General features: G+C 57.8%; 2 protein-coding genes across 7 annotated transcripts in view; both read left to right on the top strand.

Annotated features, from left to right (window-relative positions):
- CAPN5 (calpain 5) overlaps positions 1-23,170 on the top strand; it is a 51,830-nt gene that overhangs the window by 16,279 nt on the left and 12,381 nt on the right. For 4 of the 6 annotated variants that reach the window (XM_027039614.2, XM_027039615.2, XM_053203728.1 and 1 more), the window contains exons 2-4: positions 743-987; positions 6,698-6,829; positions 22,088-22,296. In XM_027039614.2, the coding sequence (XP_026895415.1) occupies positions 823-987; positions 6,698-6,829; positions 22,088-22,296 (506 nt within the window). In that variant the 5' untranslated portion in view covers positions 743-822. Of the gene's footprint in view, positions 1-309; positions 537-742; positions 988-6,697; positions 6,830-22,087; positions 22,297-23,170 lie in introns of those variants that run through there. The other 2 variants (XM_015073879.3, XM_053203730.1) reach the window with 2 other exon arrangements.
- OMP (olfactory marker protein) lies at positions 12,164-13,757 on the top strand. Its single transcript, XM_027039632.2, has one exon. It carries the CDS (start codon positions 12,484-12,486, stop codon positions 12,973-12,975), a length of 492 nt encoding a protein of 163 aa, XP_026895433.1. The 5' UTR covers positions 12,164-12,483; the 3' UTR covers positions 12,976-13,757.

Consider the following 23,170-nt stretch of genomic DNA (forward strand, 5'->3'; position numbering starts at 1 on the left):
GTGCCGTCGCCCCTGGGGACCCAGATGACACTGTTCAGGAGTGAGCCTTTGTGAGGTCTGGGAGGTCATCAGCGAGAGTCTGGCTTGGGAGGATGGGAGGTTAGGAGTGAGGGATGGGGGGCCTCAGGGGAGGTTAGGTCAGTAGGATGGAGGAGGAGGAGATGTTTATTCTAGAAGGCAGTGCTTGCTAGAGGGTGGGGCTGACAGAGAATGTAAACGATGGATGGATGGCTGGAGGGGGGCGCCCTCCACGGGGGACAGAAATGTGCCTTTACCACGCGGGGAGGGTCCAGGGGAGAGAAGCTTGGAGGCAGTGCCGCTGCTTTCCTGCGTGTGCGGCACCAGCTAGGGAGCTGCTGAGTCGGCCATGAGCCTGACTCGGCCCTGGCAGGTCTAGGAAAGGCTGGTGACAAAGGAAGGAGCAGGTGGGTGTGGCCAGGCAGCCCCAGCATCACTGTGCTTGTGCCCTTGGCCTGCCTGTGGGCTGGCGCCCCCTCTAAGCATCAGAAATGAGAGGATTCAGGATGTGGAGTCAGGTCAGTTGGTTCCTGTCCCTGTTGTGCAAGTAGCAGCTGTGTCTGTCCCCGCTTCTGAGCCTCTCGGCTCCTGGCCTGTCATCTGGGGATGAGGGGGCCGCTTCACAGGGCCACAGGGAGGGCACACAAGGGTCACCTGACTCCGTGTGCCTTGGGTCCTCCAGTCCTCGGTAAGTGATGATCTCCTCACCTTCCTGTCCTCCCAGGTACCCCCGGAGCCACCCACGTCCCCACCTAAGCTCTCTGCTGCCTTGTCTCAGCCTCCCCTGCTGGGGTAGCTGCCACCATGTTCTCGTGTGTGAAGCCCTACGAGGACCAGAACTACTCCGCCCTGAAGCGGGCCTGTCTGCGCAGGAAGGTGCTCTTCGAGGACCCCAACTTCCCGGCCACCGACGACTCCCTGTACTACAAGGGCACCCCGGGGCCCACTGTCAGGTGGAAGCGGCCCAAGGTCAGTGTCTGGTCGCAACCGGAACTGAGGCGAGCAGCCTGCAGGGGACAGGGCGGTGGCTGGTCATCCTGAGGCCCCGGGTGGCTGAGAAAGTGGAGGACCCTCCTGCTGCGGGGTTTCACCTGGATAGGGAGCACGAGCATGGGCCCTGACCCTGTGGCCATCACTGCCTGGCCGGGATTTCGCCCCCTCTCTGGGCCTCAACTTCCTCACAGGGCAAATGGGGCCCTCCGCCCTGCCACCCTTCTCCCAGGGTGGTTTTGGGCCAAAAATGAGGTGAATGTGGATGTGACCTATTTTTAGTAAAATGTAGAGTGACGGTGAAGTGTAAGGAGTTTGCTGATTATTTTTGTGATGGTTTTGGAACAGTCATTTGCTGCAAATGAAAGTATTTATTATGGTAAGTAGTTAATAGTAGTGAAAAACAATAGCACCTGGGGCGCCTGGGTGGGTCAGTCAGTTAAGTGGCCGACTTCGGCTCAGGTCATGATCTCGCGGTCCGTGAGTTCGAGCCCCGCATCGGGTCAGATTTGCATTTTACAAATTTCCCTCCAGCCTCCTAGACATCTTGGGAAAATGGAATTTAGTTTTCATGTCCTTTTCCTAGGCTATGATCTCAAGTCCCTTCCACTTCAAAAAATCCTGTGTATTTTCTTGGACTGGGGTACCTGAGAGGTGGAGAAACTGAGGCCAGAAGGGGGAGGCAATCCCCTGATTGCCCAGGGAGTCGGTAACAGAGCCAGGCTGGGACCCAGGAGTCCTGCCTCGCCTGGCCCTCCACCCTGACACCAGACCTTTCACTTCGGCCCTGTGAGCTGCCTTGATTCTTCAGAACTCCCAGAAGCCTCCTGGCCACAAGATTCTTGCCTCTCAGAACCCCTACCCCCACGCCTTCCTCTCCCTCCTTTGGTGGGTGGGGAAGGAGGCCAGCCTCAAAGGGCCTTTGTGAGGCCTTGGGTGTGTGTGTGTGTGTGTGTGTGTGTGTGTGTGTGTGTGTGTGTGTTGGAGGGGGAGACACTTGAGCTCTCTGCCTTCCTCACTCCACCCCTTTGCTGCCCTTGTCCTGCCCTCTGGCCAGCACCCAGACATTTTAGATCTGCACCTCTGAAGGAGGCTGGCGAGGCATGGCTGGGGAAAGCTGGGCTTGCTGTGCTAGAGGAGGAAATGCCAACATGGCTGGGCTCAGCCTCCCCCTGCTGTGTGATCCTGGTGGAGTCACCTGCCCTCTCTGGGCCCCTTTCCCGGCCAGTTTGGGAGTCCTGCCATGCTGCCCCCTTCTTCACTGCCTTCCCCACTGGGCTTGGTGTCCGGTCCTTTCTAGACACTGAAAGAGGAGGAGCAGAGCTGCCCCTGCCGTGGTGGTTGGTGTCGGCTGGGAGATGCCCGAGTGTAGCTCGGAGGTGGCTGTGGGGGATCAGTTCTGGGTTTGGGAGGTGGTTCAAGGCCAGGCATGGCCGAGTGGTGTTGGATGAGGAGGCCAGACTGTGTGGATCGGGGTGTGCAGGATGGTGGGTGTGTGAGCGGTGCCTGCTGGGTGGTGCAGGCTCGAATATCGGGCAGGCCCTCACCGCACCGTCAGGATGGGCGGTTGGTGGAGCAGAAAGTCAGGCCCGGCTTGCCTCAGGCGGGTGGGGTGAGACTAGCCCAGTGGGGTGACCATGAACTCCCAGCTGTTTGGTTCTTGGCCAGTGAGATGGAACTTTGTCCTGAGGCGGTCGTGTTTCCATGGAGTCCTACTTCCTGGAGCCTGTGACCTGACTGTTTACAAATAGAGCAAAGAGCCCTTTCTGGGCAGCCCCTGGGAAGGCCTTCTTTCTCCCATGTCACCTTCAGCCCCTCTCGTTTAGGTTGGTCAGTATCATGGCCTCTCTGTTCGTGAGGATCTCCTCAGTCAGCCTCCCTCCCTGCTGGCTGCCCTCTTGCTTTCTCCCAAAATGGAATGAGGAGGCTGGTTTTTCATTCAGATGGACTTGGCCCTCCCTCCCGGCAGGGTCGTGGGAGGTATGACCTTGGCCTTAGTTGCCTCATCTGTAAATGGGGAGAATAACTTGCTGATCATGGTTGCTGGAGGTTGAAAGGACTTGAGGTATCTGTGGTGTCAACACAAGGGGGACACATGACAAACCGGCTCCCTCTCTCACCCACCTGCTCCTTGCCAACCCCGGGTTGAGGACCCAGAGCTCGCCCTGCCTGGAAAGACCCTTGTCTTGTGGGTGGGGCCAGGCCTTGTCCACCTCATTACCCACCCAGGGCACCTGTGTTATGGCTCACTCCTCTGGGTTCGTTGTTTCTTTGTTCCTTCCAGTTTGGCAAGGCCTGCTGGCCTCCCACAGTCCTGGCCAAGGAGATAAGAGAGGAACACTGTCAGCGAGGCCTGTGACTCGGGGAATCCCGAGAGTGTGGAGGTATGAAGGGCTGCCTCCTCTCTCAGGCGCAGGGCCTTAGTAGGGGCCCCTTTTCATCTCTGTGGGGACAGAGTACCTGCTGCCCCATCCAGCCTCTCCCCATCTCTGGAGATAAGTTTGCATATAGGTCCTTTGGTGGAACCAAAGGGACCAAAGGGAACCAAAGAGAACAAGTAGGGGTTCCACAAACAGATGTGTTTTAGAACCTCCCTGAATTCTCCCAAGGTGGCCTGGTGGTCCCCAGCCCCGAGCCCTGGGCTCATGTTCATCACGCAAGCACTTGGTGAAGACCCCACTCCTTGGCTGTGCTGGATGGTAGGCCCCTGTGCCATGGAACAGGTAGATTCACCAGGGCCAGCCGTCCGGGCCTCTGCGCCACCCCTCCGGAAAAATTCCCTTCTGTGCATGTGCTTGGGTGGCCTAGCAGGAGGTGACTGCTATGGGAAGAGAGGCGAAGCAGGGGATGGGGGATGGAGAGGCAGGTCTGTTGCAGAGGGGGTGGGGCACAGGCTAGTGCTCCTGAGAACCTGCCCTTTTTTCCTGTGTCCCAGGCAGGCAGAGGGACTGCTTCCTTCCCGGGCCTTTCCCCGGCCATGTGGTCGATTCCTATCGCGATCTCAGATCCCCAGAGGGAGGTGACAGATGAGCAGGGTGGAAGGGGAGGCAGAATGTGCCCTGGGTCCGCTGTCTTGCTGCATTCCTGTTTGTGCACCGGGCCTGCAAACCTGAGGTTCTTATTGTGCCCCAGAGGGAGATGGTTCTGGGCTCTGAACTGTGTCCGGTGGAGCCGGTCTGACTGGCTGAAGGCTGAGAGGCAAGAGAGGTGACTGCAGGCGTAGAAGCCGTAGAAAGCGTAGAAGGCCATGCCCCAGAGAGAAATATGTGGAGGAGAGGAGCTGTCACCTCCTAGCCCTGGGGGACGGCTTGGCCTGGGGCTCACAGCAGTTGCCTGACCGGTCCAGTCCTGTGTGCCATTTTGCCCTCTCTCGCAGGGATCCTGCCTACAGCCCCAGCAGAACCTGCCGAGCCCTGCTCCCCGCCCTGGTCGTGGGGTGGGCGGAGTCGGGCCTGGGCCCTGCCCTGGAGCTCGCAGGCCGGTGGGGTGGCCCAAAGGCAAACCTCAGTGTGGACCGTGTGGACGGGAGAGAGGTGGCCGGGAGCCCAGAGGAGCATGGTGTCAGAAGGCGTGCGTCTCAGCGCTGTGGCTGGATCCCATCTTGGGGTGAATTTGGAGTCGAGCCTCCCTAGCCACCAACCCTCTCCATGCCTGCTGTGTTGGCGTAACCGCCTCCTGGCAGCCTGGGTTCCTGCTGTCATAGCTGTGGGCACATGACGGGGTCAAGCTCTTCCTCTTCAAGGGCCCTCCCCCTGGCCCGGAATTTCCCTGACTAGTTCTGTGCTCTGTGCCTACTCGATAGCCCAAGAAAGGTGGAAGGCTAGACATAGGTCTTGAGATCCTGGCCCTGGTGACCTTGGGTGTCACTGCCTGCTGGGCCTCAGCATCCTCCTCGGAGAACGGATGGGCCGTCCTGTCTCTGTCCAGGGCCTTGGCGGGAAGATCTGAAGGGGAGGGGTACTAGGAGGTCATCTCTGCAGACCCTGGTGATGCCAAGTGGTGGCTGTCTCTTCTCCCGTGCTGGGGATGTGGCTGGGATCTGCGGATATGAGGCGCCCCTCCACTCCCACCCTGCCTGCCGTTCTAGGGAGGCAGATGCTAAGTCATGGCTCCGTCTGGCTCCAGTCTAGCTGGGTGTGGGCCAGAGCCTAGGAAATAAGATAAGGAGGGCAGCGGGGAGAGAGGCAAGGCTTCTTGCTGCCCTTGTTTCCTGATAGCACAGCCTTGCCGTGTTTCCGTGACCTGGGGCAATATTACTCAGACCTGTGGCATCCCACAGTCTGTACTATGGGGAAGCCATAATTGTGGCTTGGCTCTGGGTCACCCTGGAGTCCTATCTGGAGCTGTTCACACCCTCGGGGGAGTTTTGGCCTTTAATCTGGCCCTCCAAAACCCAGGTTTTCCCAGGCAGAGGTGATAACGGCAGTCCCAGATGCCTTAGTGAGGACTGATAGCCCTTTGCCCCGTGTTCCCTGCTGAGTGCCCGGCTTCCATAATCCATGGAGTCCTTACACAGCCCTGCAGGGATAATCATCTGCTTCCTTTGCACAGGTGAGGAAATGGAGGCTGAGAGAGGTTGAGCCACTGGCCCAAAGTTGCACAGCCAGTAAATGGGAAACAGGAATTTGACTTCCATCTTCCTGACTCTGCTGACTTCTACTGGCTGCGTGCGGTAGGACCTCAGTAGCTGGGTTGTGATTGAACCAGCTGATAGGGAGGCAGACCCAGCTGTGTGTCTGGAGCGTGTTGTTCCACCTCTCTGGGCCTCAGTTTCCTCATCTGTACAATGGGCACAGTACCCACCTCTCAGGATCATGGTGAGGATTGATCGTGGTGCCAGCAGGATGCCTGGCACATGGTAGGTATGTCTCAGTGTTTACCACCTCCCACCCCCTCTCAGCTCCGTGGAGTATAGATGCTTCGGGACACAGGCGGGCACATGCATGCCCCAAGCAGAGACCCAGACTGGGAAGGGGAAGGAAACCGCTGTCATGCCCAGCCCCTGCCCCCGCTGACCCATTGGGCCCACACTGGACACACGAAAGGCATTCCAGAAGCTCTGTGGATGTCTGCTCAACGGCTCTGCTCAGTATTGCTTGCTGTGTGCCCTTGACAAATCACTGCCCTTCTCTGAACCTTCATTGCTTATCCATAGAATAGAGTAACAACCCCACACTCTTGGGGTGGGTTGAGGATCCAGCGAGGTAGCCTGAGGATGTGCCCGCGTGAGGCCTGGCATGGTCAGCTCCCTGCTCCTCCCTGCCTTTGCCACTCATTCATCACCTGTGGGGTGTTGGTCTCCCCCCTGGGGCCCCACCCTCTTTGTGAGGGGGGCCCTGAGGGTGGGCTGGTGTGGGTGCTGCAGGGCTGCTGATGGTGGAGGATGAGGAGCATGATGGGAACCGACCCCTGGCTGGTTGGGGAAGACCATGGAGGGCAGGAGAAAGGGGGTGCCCAGGGTCCAGTCCCCCAAAGACCTTCCATAGCATCTGATCAATTTGAACCTCTGGGAGAAGGGCAGAGTTCTTCAGTCGGGCGATGGGAGAAGGGCATTCCAGGCCGCACCTGGTGTGAGGGGGGAGCTGGATTCGGAGAAAACCAACTGGCTGCTCAGGGGGCCCCCCAGTCTGTCGGGGGAGGTGGCGAATCTCCACGCTGACAGTGAGGTCTCCTCTTGGCTTCTCCGCAGGACATATGTGAGGACCCCCGCCTTTTTGTGGACGGCATCAGCTCCCATGACCTGCACCAGGGCCAAGTGGGCAACTGTTGGTTTGTGGCGGCCTGCTCGTCACTCGCCTCCCGGGAGTCACTGTGGCAAAAGGTGAGGTGTGGGGTGGGGCCCTCACCGCTTGGACAGGGGAGGTGCAGCCTGAACTTGCAGAGGTGACTTTATGAACACTTGTGCAGGGGTGGGGCGCGGGGTGACACCAGGGCTCCCGGCGTTGGCTGAGCAGCAGAATCACCTTTCCCTCACCTGCCAGCTGAGGATCCCCAGGCCTAGGTGCTGGCAAGCTGTGTGGCTCCCAGGGGCCTTCGGATGTGTCCCCACCTGACATGTGGGGGCCCACAGCGTCCCCGTAGCCACTTGGTGGAATATTCACGTGTGAAATGTGGAAGCGACCTGAATCATGTGCGGTGTGGAGACCCCAGTCATTGGGGTTCAGGAGACCCCCTGCCAGTACCTGCTGTCGAGACTTGGCCAGTCCTTGCCCTTATCTTGGCCTCAGTTTCCTCACTTGGTCAGCAGGAGTGGTTCAGATGATTTTGTTCCGTGATTCTTGGTTCCAAGCACTGATGTTCTCGAGCGGCACCAAGAGTTTAGACTGGGAAGAACTGGCTCTCTCATGACGTTCCGCCCGCTTGTGACAGCACTCGGCAGTGCAGCCCCTTACCCCCACACTGCACGGTCCCTTCTTGGGGAGGCAGGGCTGCTGGAGTAGACGCTGGAGTGCTGGTCTCTGAAGAGTAATCAGCTGGGACTGCATCCTGCGTTCCCGTGTCAGCAGATACAGGTCGTTGCCCCTTGCTCACCCCGGCCCTTCCTGCTCTTCCTACGAGGAACTGGCGGCAGGGCTGACCAGCTCCGGGCACCTCGGCCTCATGGCTTGGGTTGGAGCGCCTGCCTCGCCATGTGGTCGCTATTAGCTCCGGTTACTCATCCGGAAAACCAGGACATGAGGGTAGCTCCCTCTCAGGGAGTTGGTTAGGGCAAAACGAGATACTGTTCTCAGGGTGCAGTGCTCAGGGAATGGTGTCTGCATTGCCAGTGTTCTGATAATTAATATTCGTACAACATAATGGGTATTCCCAGGCAAGCAGGGACCAAGGAGCAGTGCGTTTGTTTTTATTGTCTGTGGCGTCCCTCAGCCATCAGAGGGAGCTGTGCCCTTAGCCGAGGCTGGGACTGTCGCAGGTGCTCTATTTTCGTGTCTTCTGGACGGGGGTGTGACCTTTCAAAGCCACCCTGGGGTGGGTATTCCTGGAGCCTGGCTCCTGATGGTCTGTAGGGACACAGGTGCTGTAGGGCCCTCAGCAAAGGCCACTGCTGAAGCCTATAGACATGGGTAGTTGTAAGATGTCCACGTTGGGAGGGCCTCAGAGAGCCACATGTGGGATCGTTTCACTGGGGTTGGGGCTCAGTGCTGTTCGCTGGGTATAGAGCTATCCTTGCCCCCCTGATTCCAGGCTCCAACCCCCTTCTCTGAGCCCAGAGCAAGGTCCTCCTGCCTCTGAGCCCACCCCTAGTCTGGTCAGGGCTCCGTCTGGGGCTGGAGGTGGCACACAGGAATCCTTCAGGGCTGGCCCTATACTTCCCACCTGCCCTATAATCACCTGTTTACCTGTGGTCTCCCTTCTTGAGATGAGCTCCCCCTGGGCAAAGCTGGCCCAACTACATCTTGTCGGTGAGCCCAGCAGGAGCCTGGCACAGAGAATGCTCAAGAAAGTTTTGAGAGCAGAGCCCTTCTCCAATTTGTTGGACCCAGCTACTGGCCAGCAGCCCCACAGCCCGCTTTCCTACCCTGTGTCTCGTGGGGCCAGAGCCTGACCCGCTGTGTCCCCTCCTGGGGAATGGGCTCTCTAGCCATTGTAGGGAGGAGCCTCAGCTTGCTGTGTGCTCTGTCCTGGGCCTGGCCTTAGGCAGTGCCCTGGGGCAGCTCCCCATCTAGTGGGTGGAGGAAGGGGCCCCAGACCCACAGGCGGGAGGTCTGTCATCCATGCTGTGGCAGGTCTGTGTTCGTCTCTGGGCTGAAGGTTCCTCCTGCAGGATGTCAGGGCACCGGGCCTGGCTGGTCTCGAGCCTTCAAGGGCCAGGAGGCAGATCTCCAGGAGCTTGGGTCCCCAGGGGGCTGGAGCAGAGCAAAGTGCTCCTGGCTAATTGCACTCTGCCTCCGGGTGCTGTTGTGGTGACAGCTCCCGGGTCCTAGAAGGAGGCAGGAGGCCCTGGGGAGCTTATTACTGTGCCTTGCCTCCCCTCCTGTCCCTGCTGACCGGGCCCTGTTTGTTGTCACCCCTCACTTTAGGGCCCGTTACCCTGCAGGGCCTCCCCTGCCCCACCCTGTTTCCTCCATGGAACAGGGGTGCTCAGCCTGAGCTGCACCCCTCCTCCCCCAGCCTCCTCACTCTGGGGATGCCTAACCTCACATGCTGCTGCATCGGCCCTCAACACCCGTACCCCCTCCTCCAGGAAGCCACCCCCTTACCTCTAGTTCTTGGTGCAGCCTGGGGCTGGCGGGCACAGGATTTGAAACCAGCCAGGCCTGGGTGTGATTCTGGCTGGGGTCCATGTCGTTACATGCCATCGGGCAGGTCAGGTTCCTACCCCTTGCCTTGGTGTCAGCCTGACCTTTCTAGTCCCCAGGGTTGTAGGAGGAAGAAAGAGCCTGTTGCTGGGCGGGGCGGGGGGGGGGGGGGGGAACCTGTGGCATTTCACGGCAATTTACACATGTTAAGTCCTCCTCCCTGCCCCACCTCTGTGTGCCCCGCCTGTTTCTCTGTTCTGTGATGCACCCCTTGGCAGTGGGCCTCCCCCTCCTGTGGGATCCCTGGTAGGGGCATATTGGTCTCCTCACCTTGACTATGCATTCTCTGAGGGTGGGACAGTGGGCTTTCGGGTGACCAGGTTTTGTGGACCAGAAATCAGGATGTGACAGTGGGACAGGGCATCTGCTATCAAGCGTGACCTGGCCCAAGCCAGACCCAAGGTCCTTTGTGAGCTCACCTCCCCCAGAGTCTGGTGCAGTCCCAGGCCTGATCTCTGCCCCTAGCCTCTCTGGCCGGAGGAGAGGAAGAGAGCAGAGAGAAAGTGAGGGCCTGGATGTCTGAGAGGGGAGTGTTGGGGGGTGGCCGGTCCTGGGGCTCGGCCTGGGAGAGGCACCTGGTGGCAGGGCTTGGGCTCTTTTTTAGTTCTATTTAAAATGGTTCCCATCCCACCCCTGCCCCTGTTACATGTGCATTTCATGCCCTTTAGCTTCATGGCAGGTCACTCATCCCAGTTTAACTGAGCACCAGCTATGCCCCGAGCACCATTCTAGGTACTGGGGACAGAAAGTTTGAATAAATACAACGTTGCTTAAGGTTTTCTTTAGCCAGAAACAGCCAGCGTTAAGGGGTTACTGTAGTTCCTTCTCGTCAGTTTTTCCAGTTGGGGTTAAAGGGGTGTTTGTTTTGTTTTTCAGTATGTAGTTTTGCAGTCACATATGCAACTTGGTCACTTGCTTTTCTCCTGCGTTCATCGCTATGCCAGGCTTTAGTGGGTCTTCTCAAGGTGTCTGGGGGCGGAGCAGAGATCTGTGGATGGCAGTGGGCCCAGCCCCACCTGCAGCCTCCTGCCCCCTTCCTCTCCTCCCTTCCCACTTGGGCCTTCCTCACCTCTCGCCGCCCCTCCCTCCTGCCCTGTGTGTCTGAGGCCCAGACGACTTCCACCTTCAGCCTCCTCCAGTGGGTCGGTAACCCGGCCAGGCTGAGACCAGGCTCTCCCCAGGGTCCCCACCAGTAGAAACTGAACGCCTCCCCCAGCATCCCACAGGTCCAGAGATGGGGCTGGCATCCTCTCTTTCCTCAGTGCTGCTTCCAGACCGCACACTCCACTTGTAAACCCCTCCAGGCTTATGCCATTTGCTCCCTATGCTCCACAGCGACCCAGCTGCCACCCAGGCACCGAGGGCTCGGCACCACCAATTCCCCAGCCTTTTCCACCCCAAATACTGCTGTGTCCCAGGGATTCCTCTGCCCGTGTAGCTGGCACCCCGCCCTCACCATCCCAGCCTCAGATCCTGTCTGTATCCCCATCAGCCTTCACCCTCAGCCGCCCTCACCTTCCAGGCATCTCCCTCATCCTGCACTTTGACACACACCTGCCCCCAAACCTCATTTTTGGCTTCAGTCATGTCTCTGTTCTCTCCCATCTACGCAGATGTCTTCCTCTGGTCGACCTTGGCCCCTAACACATCAGTTCTCTTATCAGTGTTATTTATTCATTATTCATTCAACAAGCATTTTCCCAGGACCTCCTGTGTGGCATGCTCTGTTCTGGGTGCTGGCTTAATTTAACAGTAATTCCTCAGCCGTGTTGCTCCCTGCAGCTAGAAAGGTTCTGTGAGGGTCAGGCAGTTTGACTTCTTGCATTCTCTCGAATACCCTCGGGGAATTGCCACCAGCCTCGGGGCTCGAGGTGTTATCTTAACAGGACCAGATGCTCTGTCTCCCTTGGTGACCTTGGTGACACTCTTATTCATGTAGCCCAAGATCCCACTGGCTGATTTAGCCTCCATCTAGCAGTGGTCTGTGCTTGTGGTCCACTAGACCCTTCTGATCGTTTTCAGCTCTTAACACTTTGGCCTGTGCCTCTGTCCTCTTTTCTGCGTGTGGCATGTCATGGCACCTTCCCCTCTCCCCTACCCCGCTCCCAGATGCACTCACGTATTCCACTTCTTCCATTGACCAGAACGGAATAGCTGAACTGATTCCACCTCAGGCACTGGAGATAAGGACGTTTGTCAGATTCTTCCTCGGCCTCAAGTCTCCCGGGGGAGACTAAGGCTTGATATAGGTGGAATAAGTGTTGGGATTCTAGTGGGAGGAGACCTGGGCGTGGGGCTGCTGTGGGGTGCAGTGTGGAGGCAGGGCCGGCAGGCAGGGATCACGTGGGTCAGTGATTCTCCAAGCACCGTCCCTGGACCGGCCGCATCAGCATCACCCGGGAGGCTGGTCGAAGTGCAGATTCCTAGGCCTTGTCCGCCCAGTTAAGTCAGAAGCGCTGGGGCTGGAGCCCAGCAATCGTGTTTCAGTCCTGCAGCTGATTCTGATGACCTCTGAAGTTTGGGAACAAGGGTTTAGGTCAGAGATGGTGGTGGCCAGGCCAGTCCTGGTAGTGGGGCTGGGGGGAGGGTTCTCAGGGACCCTGGGAGTGGGATCGAAGGCCTTGGGGGTTGAGTGTGGAGTGGTGAGGGTGACTCTGGGTCAGAGTGGCTACAGGGTTTGTCTAGGGTGACTTTACATCTCAAATCAGTAGGCCTCTCCTTCCTTGCTCCCCCCTACCCTCCTGCCAGGGTGTCCCCAGTAAAGCCTCTCTCCTTACAGTGAGCGGCTGCTCCCCACCTCCCGCCCCTTCTTTCTGCCCCACGCAGCCTCCCTCCTTCACAAATGAGCGCTCCCAGCCCTTCCCTGGGAGTCAGGTAGTCGGGGCGGTTACCACAGCAAGTGACATCAGCAGTCTGGTCCCCGAGGAGCCCGGCCGCCTCCCGCCTGCCTGCAGTGCCTGTGTTACGGCCTCTTCGAGGCGTAGAGAGGAGGCGTTTGGGGACTCCCACCCCCATTTTGAGGGTTGGGCAGGGCCAGGAAGGGCCAGTGGCCAAGAGGGGAGGGGACGGGGGAGGGCGGAGGGGTAGGTGGGGCGTCTTTGGTGGCCTCTCGCCCTGGCAGCGAGGCCCCGGCACACCGGGCTCCCAGACGGCGGAGGAACAGCAGCAGCTGGGCATGGCGGAGGACGGGCCCAAGCCACTGCAGCTCAACATGCCCCTGGTCCTGGACCACAACCTGACCAGGCAGATGCGGCTGCGCGTGGAGAGCCTGAAGCAGCGCGGGGAGAAGCGCCAGGATGGCGAGAAGCTGCTGCGGCCGGCCGAGTCTGTGTACCGCCTTGACTTCATCCAGCAGCAGAGGCTGCAGTTTGCGCGCTGGGACGTCGTGCTGGACAAGCCGGGCAAGGTCACTATCACGGGTACCTCCCAGAACTGGACGCCCGACCTCACCAACCTCATGACACGCCAGCTGCTGGACCCTGCTGCCATCTTCTGGCACAAGGAGGACTCGGACACCATGGATTGGAATGAGGCCGATGCCCTGGAGTTCGGGGAGCGCCTGTCGGACCTGGCCAAGATCCGCAAGGTCATGTACTTCCTCATCGCCTTCAGCGAGGGCCTGGAACCCGCCAACCTCAAGGCCTCCGTGGTCTTTAACCAGCTCTGACGGCAGCTGCTCGCTGCTGCCCCCTCCCCGTGCCAGCCCTGCCCGTGCCCCCTGCCCCGAGGTGTGTGTTTGAGGACGTTCTTCTAGCTGCTGGCCTGTACTCAGCTCGCCCGGGACCCCCTGAGCCTGTGTCCTTCCTCCTCTCCTCTCCATGGTGCTGGCGCTCCTGCTCACGGGAGGAAGACGCAAAGGACTTGTAGTCTAGAAGCTGGACCGGTGGCTGCTGCTTCTGCTGTAGACCATGAAGCCTGGTTGACCTTGTGTGGGCAGATGGAGGGGGCCGAGCGCATTTATTTTCTCTCTGCTTTGCTGTCCGGACAGAGACTCAAAGAGACCGAGAGAGGCAGACATAGACACGCAGAAAGAGAAATCCAAGTTCCCTGCCATCGGACTTCCTCTGGAGATGGGAGATGGGGAGACTGACGACAGAGCGGCCCCCTTGGGGAATCCACACAGGGGCATTTGGTACCCTCCTGGCGACAGAAGTCCAGAGGTGAACACTCAGCCTGAGGTCCCAGGAAGGCACTTACTCCTGGCCCGGGCCTGGTGTGGTCCCATGACGCCCCAGGGGCCTCGGGACTTCAGGCAGGGTTGCTGCGGGGCTTGATTTGGGCAGTGGGGAGTGACTGGCAGGCTAGCAGCTATGCTTGCCAACTCTTGCTCTTTGGAGAACGACTTCAGGAGGGAGAAGTGACAGGGAGAGGACATATAACATGTTACAGAGGGATGTCTCTATCTGTACTTGTGCATATATATTGAGAGAGAGCACGCTATATTCATAAGGCTATATTCTAGAGTCTGTACCTGCTCTGTGTGCAAGTCTGATTTTAGATGATCTATTATGTAGTTGCCCAGCTGGTTTGCGGGTGGCCCTTAGCAGGGGCTTGGCCAAGATGGCCTTGGGGAGGGGGACCCCCTGAGCTGAGAGCCTGTGAGGTTCATACAATGAAGTGGGGAACAGTATAGTGAAGGGGTCTCCTTCTGCCTGGGGAAGCTAGATAGCTGGGAGCTCTGGAGCAGGAGACAGTAGATTCTTTGCTGGGATGTCAGGTTTCTTCCAGGTTCCCGGGCAGGGAAGGCACAGGCCCAGTGAGCCTTCTTTGAGGGAGGGGCAGGCCTGGCTGGCACCTCAGGAAGTGACCCCAACACCCTGTCTCCAGGCCAGCCCTGGTTTGTTCTTGTCAGAAACAGGCCCATTTTCCTCACGAAGCAGAGCCATCGAGGGCTGCAGGACCCTGTGAACAGACACCCTGAGAGATAAAGGTTGAGAGCCATCCCAGTGGCTGGGGCTGCTGGGAGGGCGAGCCCCCACTCTGGAAATGTGCAAAGAGGAGCAGGTATTGGAGTTGGGATTCTTTTTTTTTTTTTTCTTAAGTTTTATTTATTTTGAGAGGGAAAGAGTACACAAGTGTGGGAGGGGCAGAGAGAGAGGGAGAGAGAGAATCCCAAGCAGGCTCTGCACTGTCAGCACAGAGCCCGACGCAGGGCTAGAGCCCGTGAACCATGAGATCGTGACCTGAGCCGAAATCGGACGCTTCGTGACTGAGCCACCCATGCGTCCCTTGGGATTCTTTAGGTGGGAATTGGCTGTGGTCGTTTCTGACTTTCAGCTCTGGGGCCTGAAGTCCCAGCAATGCCTGCCTGCCTTCTCTGCTGACAACTAGGGGAGTCCAGACCCCTGGAGATGGCGCTGCCCTTTGCCTTTCTGCTGCTCTGGGGACCCTCATGGTGCAGACTACCTGTACCCCCACTCTGCCCTACCGTATCCACCCCATGCGCTGCGTGTCCCCAATAAAGCCTCTATTCCCCTGCCTCGCAGTGTGCAGTCTCTCACCGCGAGCCACCCCCACCGCTTCAGGAGCTCTGACAGCCCTCTTCAGTCCCTTCCTAGCCCTGAGCGCCCCTCCGGGGCCTTCTCCCACATTCCCATACCCGCCTTGCGGCTTTCAGAGATGAGACCTAGAGCAGTCAAGTGACTGGGCCAAGGTCAGACATCAGGATGGAGTTTGGAAACAGATCTCCCGACACCCAACCAGGTACCAACACCCCTGAGAGTTTTTTCTCCAGAGGCCCCCAGACCAGCTTCTGTATGGGATGTGGAGAGAGCCATGCTGGGGCCCCAAGGAGGCGGCATCTGGTCCTCAGCAGGTGGGGCCCAAAGGGGATGGGTGGGGATGCACCAAGCCACGCACAATCTCCCTCCCTTGTAGGGTGGCTGGGCAGGGGGCGGATGGGACAGGGAGTGGCAGGGGTGGAGGGGGGAGGTGGTGAGACCTAGGCTTGGGTTTCACTGAGCCTCTGTCATCCATTTAATACAAGTCCATCGGGCAGCCCCTGCCCTGATGACCAGATAAGACACCACCTTAGTGCCCCACTTGACCCTTCATTAGGACTCTGTCCCCTTGTCATCTGTCTGGAGCTCACTCGTTTTGGGGCAGAGACAGAGGCCCAGAGGATTAGGTCACTTGCCCAAAGTCACAGAAGGTATGGAGGGGCCAAAGGAGGGGTACATGTGTGCACCAGACTTTGTGGCCCCCTGGAAGGGGCGGGGACGGTGCCCCCACCCCTCCTGAGGGCCCAGGCCCTGGCAAGGCCAGCTTCTTCCCAGTGACCATGGTCAGGTCCTGCTTCAGGGGCCACACTTGGGGTTTTGCTGGGGAATGACCTTCACTTTGAAATGCTCCCCGCAGCCAGGTCTCACATCCCCACCCTGCACCCTGGAGCCCTCTCCGGGTCAGCTGTGGCCACCTTGTTTCTCTTCCCCAAGCCCTGCCCTTCCAGCCACAGCCTCTATCCACTCCCAAAGATGCCTCTGGAAGGGGTGGGGGCAATGGAACCCAGTCCTTCCACCCCTATTCTCCCTGGCAGAGACAAGACTGGGTCAGGAGGAGTGCAGTGGACGGGAAATGAGGACCTATTTTCCATGGAACCCACAAGAACACAGAGTGAAGACACTTCCTGACCTTCGCCACCCCCCCACCCCCGCCAGGCAGTGTGTGCAGTGGCGAGGGGCCTGCCACTGACCACCTGTGACCCTGGGCAGCCTCTCTGAGCCTGTTTCGTCTGTTGGCAGGAGTTAATGACGGTGCCTCCTTGTAGGGCCCGTATGAAGCTTAAATGAGTTAGTAAAGCACTCAGTCCCTCATGAGCTGGTACACGATGCCCTCTCTCCGTTTGCTCATTGTTACTCTCCCAGTCACTGTAGACACATGGTCTCACTTTTCAGTTATTCTGAGAGGAGTGTCAGGACAACCTGTGTACAGAGGAGGAGCACAGAGTTCAGAGAGGTGAAGGGAGTTGCCTGATGTAACACAGCAGCCCAGTGCTTCTGGGAGCAGACAGTGTGGGGAGGGATGGGCAGGGGCCAGGCCTGGCTCTGGTTGGAGAGTGGACAGGAGGGTGTGGATTCTTCTCCGACACTGTCACCAGGCTCAGGATGGGCACAGCTGAGGGGATCTTTAGCCCTCACAATGTAGCAGGGAGCCCAGCAGGGGTGGGGGGGGGCTGCCTCAAGGCTGGGGTCCCACGCAGGTCTCTGAGGGCAGCTGAGCGTCTGGCTGTGCCCTGTGAACAGGAAACCCTGGGCCCCTGCAGGTGCATCACCTCCTGCTTTCCGGCTGGCGAACGACGCGGCTCTGCTCTCCCAAGGGTGTGGGGGGGAGGGGGGCAAACTTCCTGGCCTCGTCCGGTCATGGCATCTGAAACTCGGGAATTTGAGACTCTTGGAATCAGAAGCTGCGAACTGAGGAACCAGGAACCTTCTGGTTTGGGGACTCCCCTCACCTGACTCGGGTAACACAGGAAGCCCCACTGTAGCCTGACAGCCTGCAGCCCTGCTGGCCTTTTACAGAAATGCTCCCAGTTAGCCCTCTGGGGTCGCAGACAGAAATCTGTGAAAAGCTCCTTCCCTGTGGGCCCCCCCCCCCCCAACTGACATCGACATTCTCTCTCTCTCTCTCTCTCTCTCTCTCTCTCTCACACACACACACACACACACACACACACACACACACACACTGGTGCTCACACGCATGCTGTGTGCACCCCCATACACTGACCGTCATGCACTTGCACACTCACACCTGCGTGTCCCATGGCTCAGTCCCAGGAGGATTTGAGCCTGGAGTGCTCCAGGCACCAGGGCATCAGGGGGTGCTGTGGCACACCCGTCGCCTGAGGTTTCTGGGCTGATTTTGTAGTGGTGCCAGGGGGCCTACAAATCCCACACAGTCCTTTCCTTGCTGCTGGGTCAGCCCAAGTAAGTGCCCTGACCCCTCAGGCCTCTCTTTTCCCATCTGCACAGGGGGCTGCTGCTGATGTTTCCCCTCTTGGGAGGCTTGACCAGGTACCTGAGGTCCGTGCCAGTCCCAAGGTTTGCAGATTGTTGTGTGAGTGCACGTGCTTGTCCCGCATACCCCAGCGGGGATGACCCCTCACATGTGCACAGCCCTCCACGGTTAAGGCAGCACCTCTGAGGCCACTGTCCATTTTGGTTTGCTTTCCTTTCTTTCTGTTTTTAATTTTTTTAATGTGTGTTTATTTTTGAGAGAGACAGAGCGTGAGCGGGGGAGGGGCAGAGAGAGAGGGAGACACAGAATCGGAAGCAGGCTCCAGGCTCCGAGCTGTCAGCACAGAGCCCGACGCGGGGCTCGAACTCATGAACCGTGAGATCATGACCCAAGCTGAAGTCGGACCCTTAACCGACTGAGCCACCCAGGCGCCCCCATTTTGTTTTTCACATCAGCCCTGGAGTAGGGTAGGCAGATGCCTACACTGAGCCTCAGAGCGGTGGCCTAGTCGGAACCTAAGTCTTTGCCGTGCACCGTGATTGGCAGTGTGTCCTTAGTGGGTACAAGGTCACCAGCCGGTCAGGGCTGTGCTGTGGCTGGCACCTGGAGACTTTCCTTCCGGAAAGACTTGGCCGGCTGTGGAGCTGGGCCAGGCCCTATGCTGGGTGGGGTGCTGGGTGGGTGGGGGGGATCTGGGTGTGAATGGAGCTCAGCTTTGCCCTCCAGAAGCTCCCTTCCCAGGGTCAGGGAAAGAGCCTGCAGGAGCACCAGGCCTGGAGACCCTTGCAAGCTGCTGCTGAGCTAGCCCCTGAGGGACAAGGATTGGGACAGTACTGGCAGCGGGAGCCACATGAGCAGAGCCGAGGTGGCCTGAAGCAGCGTGTGTGTAGATTTCCATGGGGCCCAAGGGAGGCAAGTGTTCGGCACGAGCCTGAGAGTCAGCGGAGCCCCAGGGCTGTGGATGCCAGGCTGAGGAGCTGGTGGCCGTGGAGATGGGGCATTTCACTTGGGAGGCGAGAGATGTCTTCATGTGCTCCCTCGTACCCATCCCTGGGCCTCAACAATTGTCAGCTGGCAGTCGGTCTTGTTTCCTCTTATTCCCTCCCACGCCCTCCAGGCAGCTTCCCATTTCATCTGTAAATATTTCTGGATGCATCTCTGAACGATCAGGAGTCCTCAAAAACAAAAACAAACAAAAAAAACAAAGCTCTGTAACCATAATCCTCTAACACAACTCAAATCATTTTACGATACTTCCTTCATAGCGTCAAATACCCAGTAAGTGTTTTGGTTTCCAATTTCTGCCATAAACGTGTATATGTTTTAAGCTTTGCTGGAATCAGATCCAAACGAAGGTCCGCGACTCCAGTGGTTTGTTTCCCTTCATCTTTTATTGTTTTCCTTGAGATTTCTTTGCTGAAGCCACCTGGCCTGTCGAGTTTCCAGCTATCTAGATTTTGCTGCCTTTGTTTTTGTGGCAGTGTTTAACGTGTTCTCTGTGCCATACATTTCCCGCAAGCTAGGACTGACCCCTAGAGGCTCGATAGGGGTCAGTTCCAAGTTTTTTGGCATGAGTGCTTCATAGGAGACATTGTGTGCTTCTCTCCCAGGGCCCGAGATATCTAGTTGTCTCTGTTTTTTGTGATAGGAGAAGCCACCAACGACCATTGCTAAATCCATTATTTGTCAGTGGTAAAATAGTAGGAGTCTAATATTCTAATTTCGTCCTCATCTCGTAGCTGCAACTCACCTCCAGATATACACCTCCCTTCCTCTGTTGGTTACCCTGTGGTACAGTCTGTATAGAAAACGTGGGATAAATCCTGATTCTTGCCCTTAATTTTCCAGTTGTTAAAAAAAAAATGAGTCTATTTGCCAGCTGTTCTCCAATAGTGACTAATTATTTGTAAGTATCGCTGTGGTCTCATAGATTGGAACATATTTGATGTGTTTTCATCCGTTGCAGTAATCATCCTTACCGAAGCTGAGATTGGCCCCTCTTTGGCCAGTGGGAACCTCTTTAGGTTGGTTCCTGAATCCTTTGATGTGGCCTCAGGGTTTTGCTTGCTTCCTCGATTCCTGGGATGACTGGATGTGGTGTGCGAGGGTTTGTGTGCCCGTGAGAGCACACCTTCCTGGACAGTCTCCTCCCTCTCACTCAGTACCCTGCTGGCAGCAGAGGGGTTGTGGGGGTAAGAAGCTGGCCATGCTGGGCCCACTGGCCATGATGTAGGAGGGGAAATTGAGGCCCACAGGGATCCCTAACTCAGGATCTGCAGGCCCTAGAGCCTCATTAGCTGCTTCCCGAGCCCCAGAGGACCCAGAGCCAAGCCCTGGGTTTGGCTAATGATCCCCCTGCATCCCCAGAAGTACCTCCCAGCGCCCTGTGAGGGCTCCTCTTCCTCCCTCCCCGGGCCCCACACAGTCCAGAGCTTTCAGAGCAGGGAGGAGTGGAGGAGGGTGCACTGGCCAGGCCGGTGTGCTCAGCTTCAGACTCCCTATCCCTCTGTGCCCTCGGGCAGCTCCTCGTTCCTCAGCCTTCCCATCTGTGCAGTGGGGATGATAACCCATCCTGCAGGTGCCCCGTTTTTGATGCAGCTTTCTGTCCTGAGCGCAAAGTGGGAGAGAGCGCTGGGGGGCTGGGGCAGAGGCTGGCCTGGGAGGTTTCAGAAAGGACACAGAATTGACTGAAAATGGAGCAGCCAGGATAGAGCCTTTTCTGGGTTGCAGACACTGTAGTGGGCCCTGAAACCCTGAGTGTGAGTCCTGCCTCCCTCACCAGTGCCCACGGGCAACATTGTGCCAGCAACTTCCCATAGTATTGCCTCAAAAGGTAGCGATAAAGGTCAGGGGCAATAGAGAGAAAGGTGTGCCTGGCACCGGGCCGGGCTCCGTGGATGGCAGTGCGCCTCTCACTGTGGTTGGCATTTTCATTTTCTTGGTCTCCAGTGTCTCGCAAGGGACCATTTGTCTTCGCCAACATCCTTGTTGATGGTAAGAGGTTTGTAAACAAAAGCCTTCTTAATGAGCGTGGAGGTTGGGGAGTGGCTTTTGGCAGAAGAATCTGGTCTGGGCCTTGGAATTTACGGCCGTCTGCGGCATCTCTGGCTCCTCAGCCTGGATGCCTGGGTGCCCACCCCCATGCCTGAGGGTGGTTTTCTTCCAGAAGGGGCTGCCTCTGGTCGCAGTGGGTTCAGCCCCACTTGGTCCCAGGCTGGGAAGGGCCGACAAGTCAGCCTGGCTTGAGGGTGACAGGCTTTCCCTCCTGTGCCCACCTCCCGCTGCCCAGATGTGCCACGTCTGCTTGGGGGATGCCCACAGCCAGCTGTCAAGACACCTGCTGGGAAGCGGCTTCTGGCCCTGCAGGGTCGGGCCCACCTTTCCCTTCTGTCCATGCTCCCCCATTCGCCTCAGCCTCAGCATTTGCCTCTCCCACCAGACTAAGAGCCTCCTGAGGGCAGGGACCATGTCTGATGTGTCCGGGTCCTCGGTGTCAGCACAGACCCAGTGCAGAGCGGTCCACAGGTCACAGGTCTGAACCCTGGCTTCCAACACAGTCTGCCTGACTCCAGAGAATGTGTGTTTTCTAGCTGTGTGACCCTGGCCAAGTTACTTGCCCTCTCTGAGCTTTAGTTTTCTTAGCTGTAAAGGAGGGATGGATGATAGTAATCTCTGCACAGGGTTATCCTGCAGATTAAACTGGGATAAGCCATGGCAGTCCTGGGCACAGCACCTGGCATGTCCGAGATGTTCCATAAATACTATTGTCAGAGACCCACTCAATGCCTATGAACTTTTTCACTTGGTTGACACGTATGTATTAAGTATTATGTCTGGGCCAGGTCCTGGACCATGTATGTGCTGGGCATGTACCAGTGACAAAACCTGATGCATCCCATGCTTTTAGAGAGCTGACATTTCAGTGCGAGTAACAGAATTGAACACAGTGTCACACAGTTGTTTAATTATAATTGTGGTAATGGTCTCTGAGAAGAAGTGCCAGGGGCCATGAAATGGACCGACAGGGGTCCTGGCCTATAGTCTGAAGAGTCAAGGAGAGCTTCCTGGAAGAGGAGGTGGACCCTAAAGGGCAAGTGAGATCAGCTGGGTGAAGAAGAGAAGGAAGAGCAGGTGCGAAGTTTCCGAGCAGAGGAAGAGCCTGGAGCAGGAGAAAACAGGGGTGGGGGTGGGTAAGGCGTTAGAAAAGCCAGCCTTGGAGCTGGGGGTGGGGCAGCGCACATTAAGGGTTTGGAGCTCACCTCCTAGAAAGGCGACGTGATCAGAAAGATTACTGTGCTGCTGTGTAGGGTGAGGGCACAGGTGGTTGTTGATGCCACAGGTTATAGTGTTCTGGGATGAGGAGATGGGGTCTGGGCCAGCATGGTGCTGGGGACAGAGAGGAGAAGGAGTTTAGCGGAATGTAGGAGCTCCGAGTGGCCTCACTGGCTGGAAAGAGGGAACGGGAGGAGGCTGATGTGGCCGCCTGCTTCTGGCCGGTGCTGGACGGGGCGGTGGCGGCACCCTTCACCAGATAGGAACCGGAATTGGTGTAATAGATTTCTGAGTGCTGGAGGGTGCACAGGGAGCCCCGAGGAAGGGAAGGGGAAGCCCAGAGTGACAGCCTCCAACCACTGTAGAAAAGGGAAGCTGAGGCCCAGAGAGGAGAAGGGTTCACCCAAGTCCCACACTGGTTCATGGCAGAGATGAGACCTGAACCCAGTATTCCTTTCTATTTTGACTCCCTCGAGGCATGGACCCCCATTTCCTCAGGAAGCCAGATATGACCGTCACTGCTTTCCTGTCCTGTCCTCCTCCCCATCCAGGTCATCCCAGACTGGAAGGAGCAGGAGTGGGACCCTGAGAAACCCAGTGCCTACGCGGGCATCTTCCACTTTCACTTCTGGCGCTTTGGGGAGTGGGTGGACGTGGTCATTGATGATCGACTGCCCACGGTCAACAACCAGCTCATCTACTGCCACTCCAACTCCCGCAGCGAGTTCTGGTGCGCCCTGGTGGAGAAGGCCTATGCCAAGTAGGTGCTGGTAGGGTCGGTGGGCAGGTGGCCAGGCTGGGGCGGCTCACCTTGTGGGCTCCACCTGGGTGCTGCTCTAGCCAGGGAGCCCAGGGCACGGCCAGCAGAGCCTACTCTGTGGCAGATGAAGGTCTGGGACCTGGTGTCCAGTCCCCAAAAACCAACCCACAAAGGGAGGAATGGTTCCTCCTTGTTCTAGCTGAGAGGGCAGAGCCAGGGCTCACATTCGGGTCGGTGGTTTTTCCCCAAAGATGCAAGCCACCCAGCCCTCCCTGGCAGCCTTGCCGAGGATGTGATATCTCAGAGCCAGGGCTGGTCGTGGTGGGTGGGCCCTCCCCGCCGGCTGGGCTCCCCTTCGTCCACTCATCCGTCTTCCTGACTGATTGTCCATCCATTCTGTCTCCACTGACCCCTCCTCCTGTTCTGTGCCAGGCCCTGGGTCCCCAGCAAGGGCACAAGCAGAGGTTTGCTGAGCTTTGGAGGGCTTTGGGGCAGAGAGACCTGCTCAGGCCCCTGCAGGCCTGGAGCAGGAGGGCCAATGGGGTCAGAGACCAGCCCACCAGCCCTGTTGAGAATCCTTCCCTGGTTCCTCCTCCCAGGCCCATTGGTTGGTCTCCTTGGACTGTGCATGCGTGTGTGTGTGTGTGTGTGTGTGTGTGTGTGTGTGTGTAAAGGAAAAAGGAAAACAACAGCTCCCAACATCAAAAACAAACTTAAGGGGTGCCTGGGTGGCTCAGTCAGTTGAGTGTTGATTCTTGATCTCGGCTCAGGTCTTGATCTCACAGTTCGTGAGATTGAGTCCCATGTTGGGCTCTGCACTGACCGAGTGGAGCCTGCTTGGGGTTCTCTGTCTCCTTCTCTCTCTCTGCTCCTC

Source organism: Acinonyx jubatus, chromosome D1 (assembly GCF_027475565.1).
Source record: "Acinonyx jubatus isolate Ajub_Pintada_27869175 chromosome D1, VMU_Ajub_asm_v1.0, whole genome shotgun sequence".
NCBI classification, from domain to species: Eukaryota; Metazoa; Chordata; class Mammalia; order Carnivora; family Felidae; genus Acinonyx; species Acinonyx jubatus.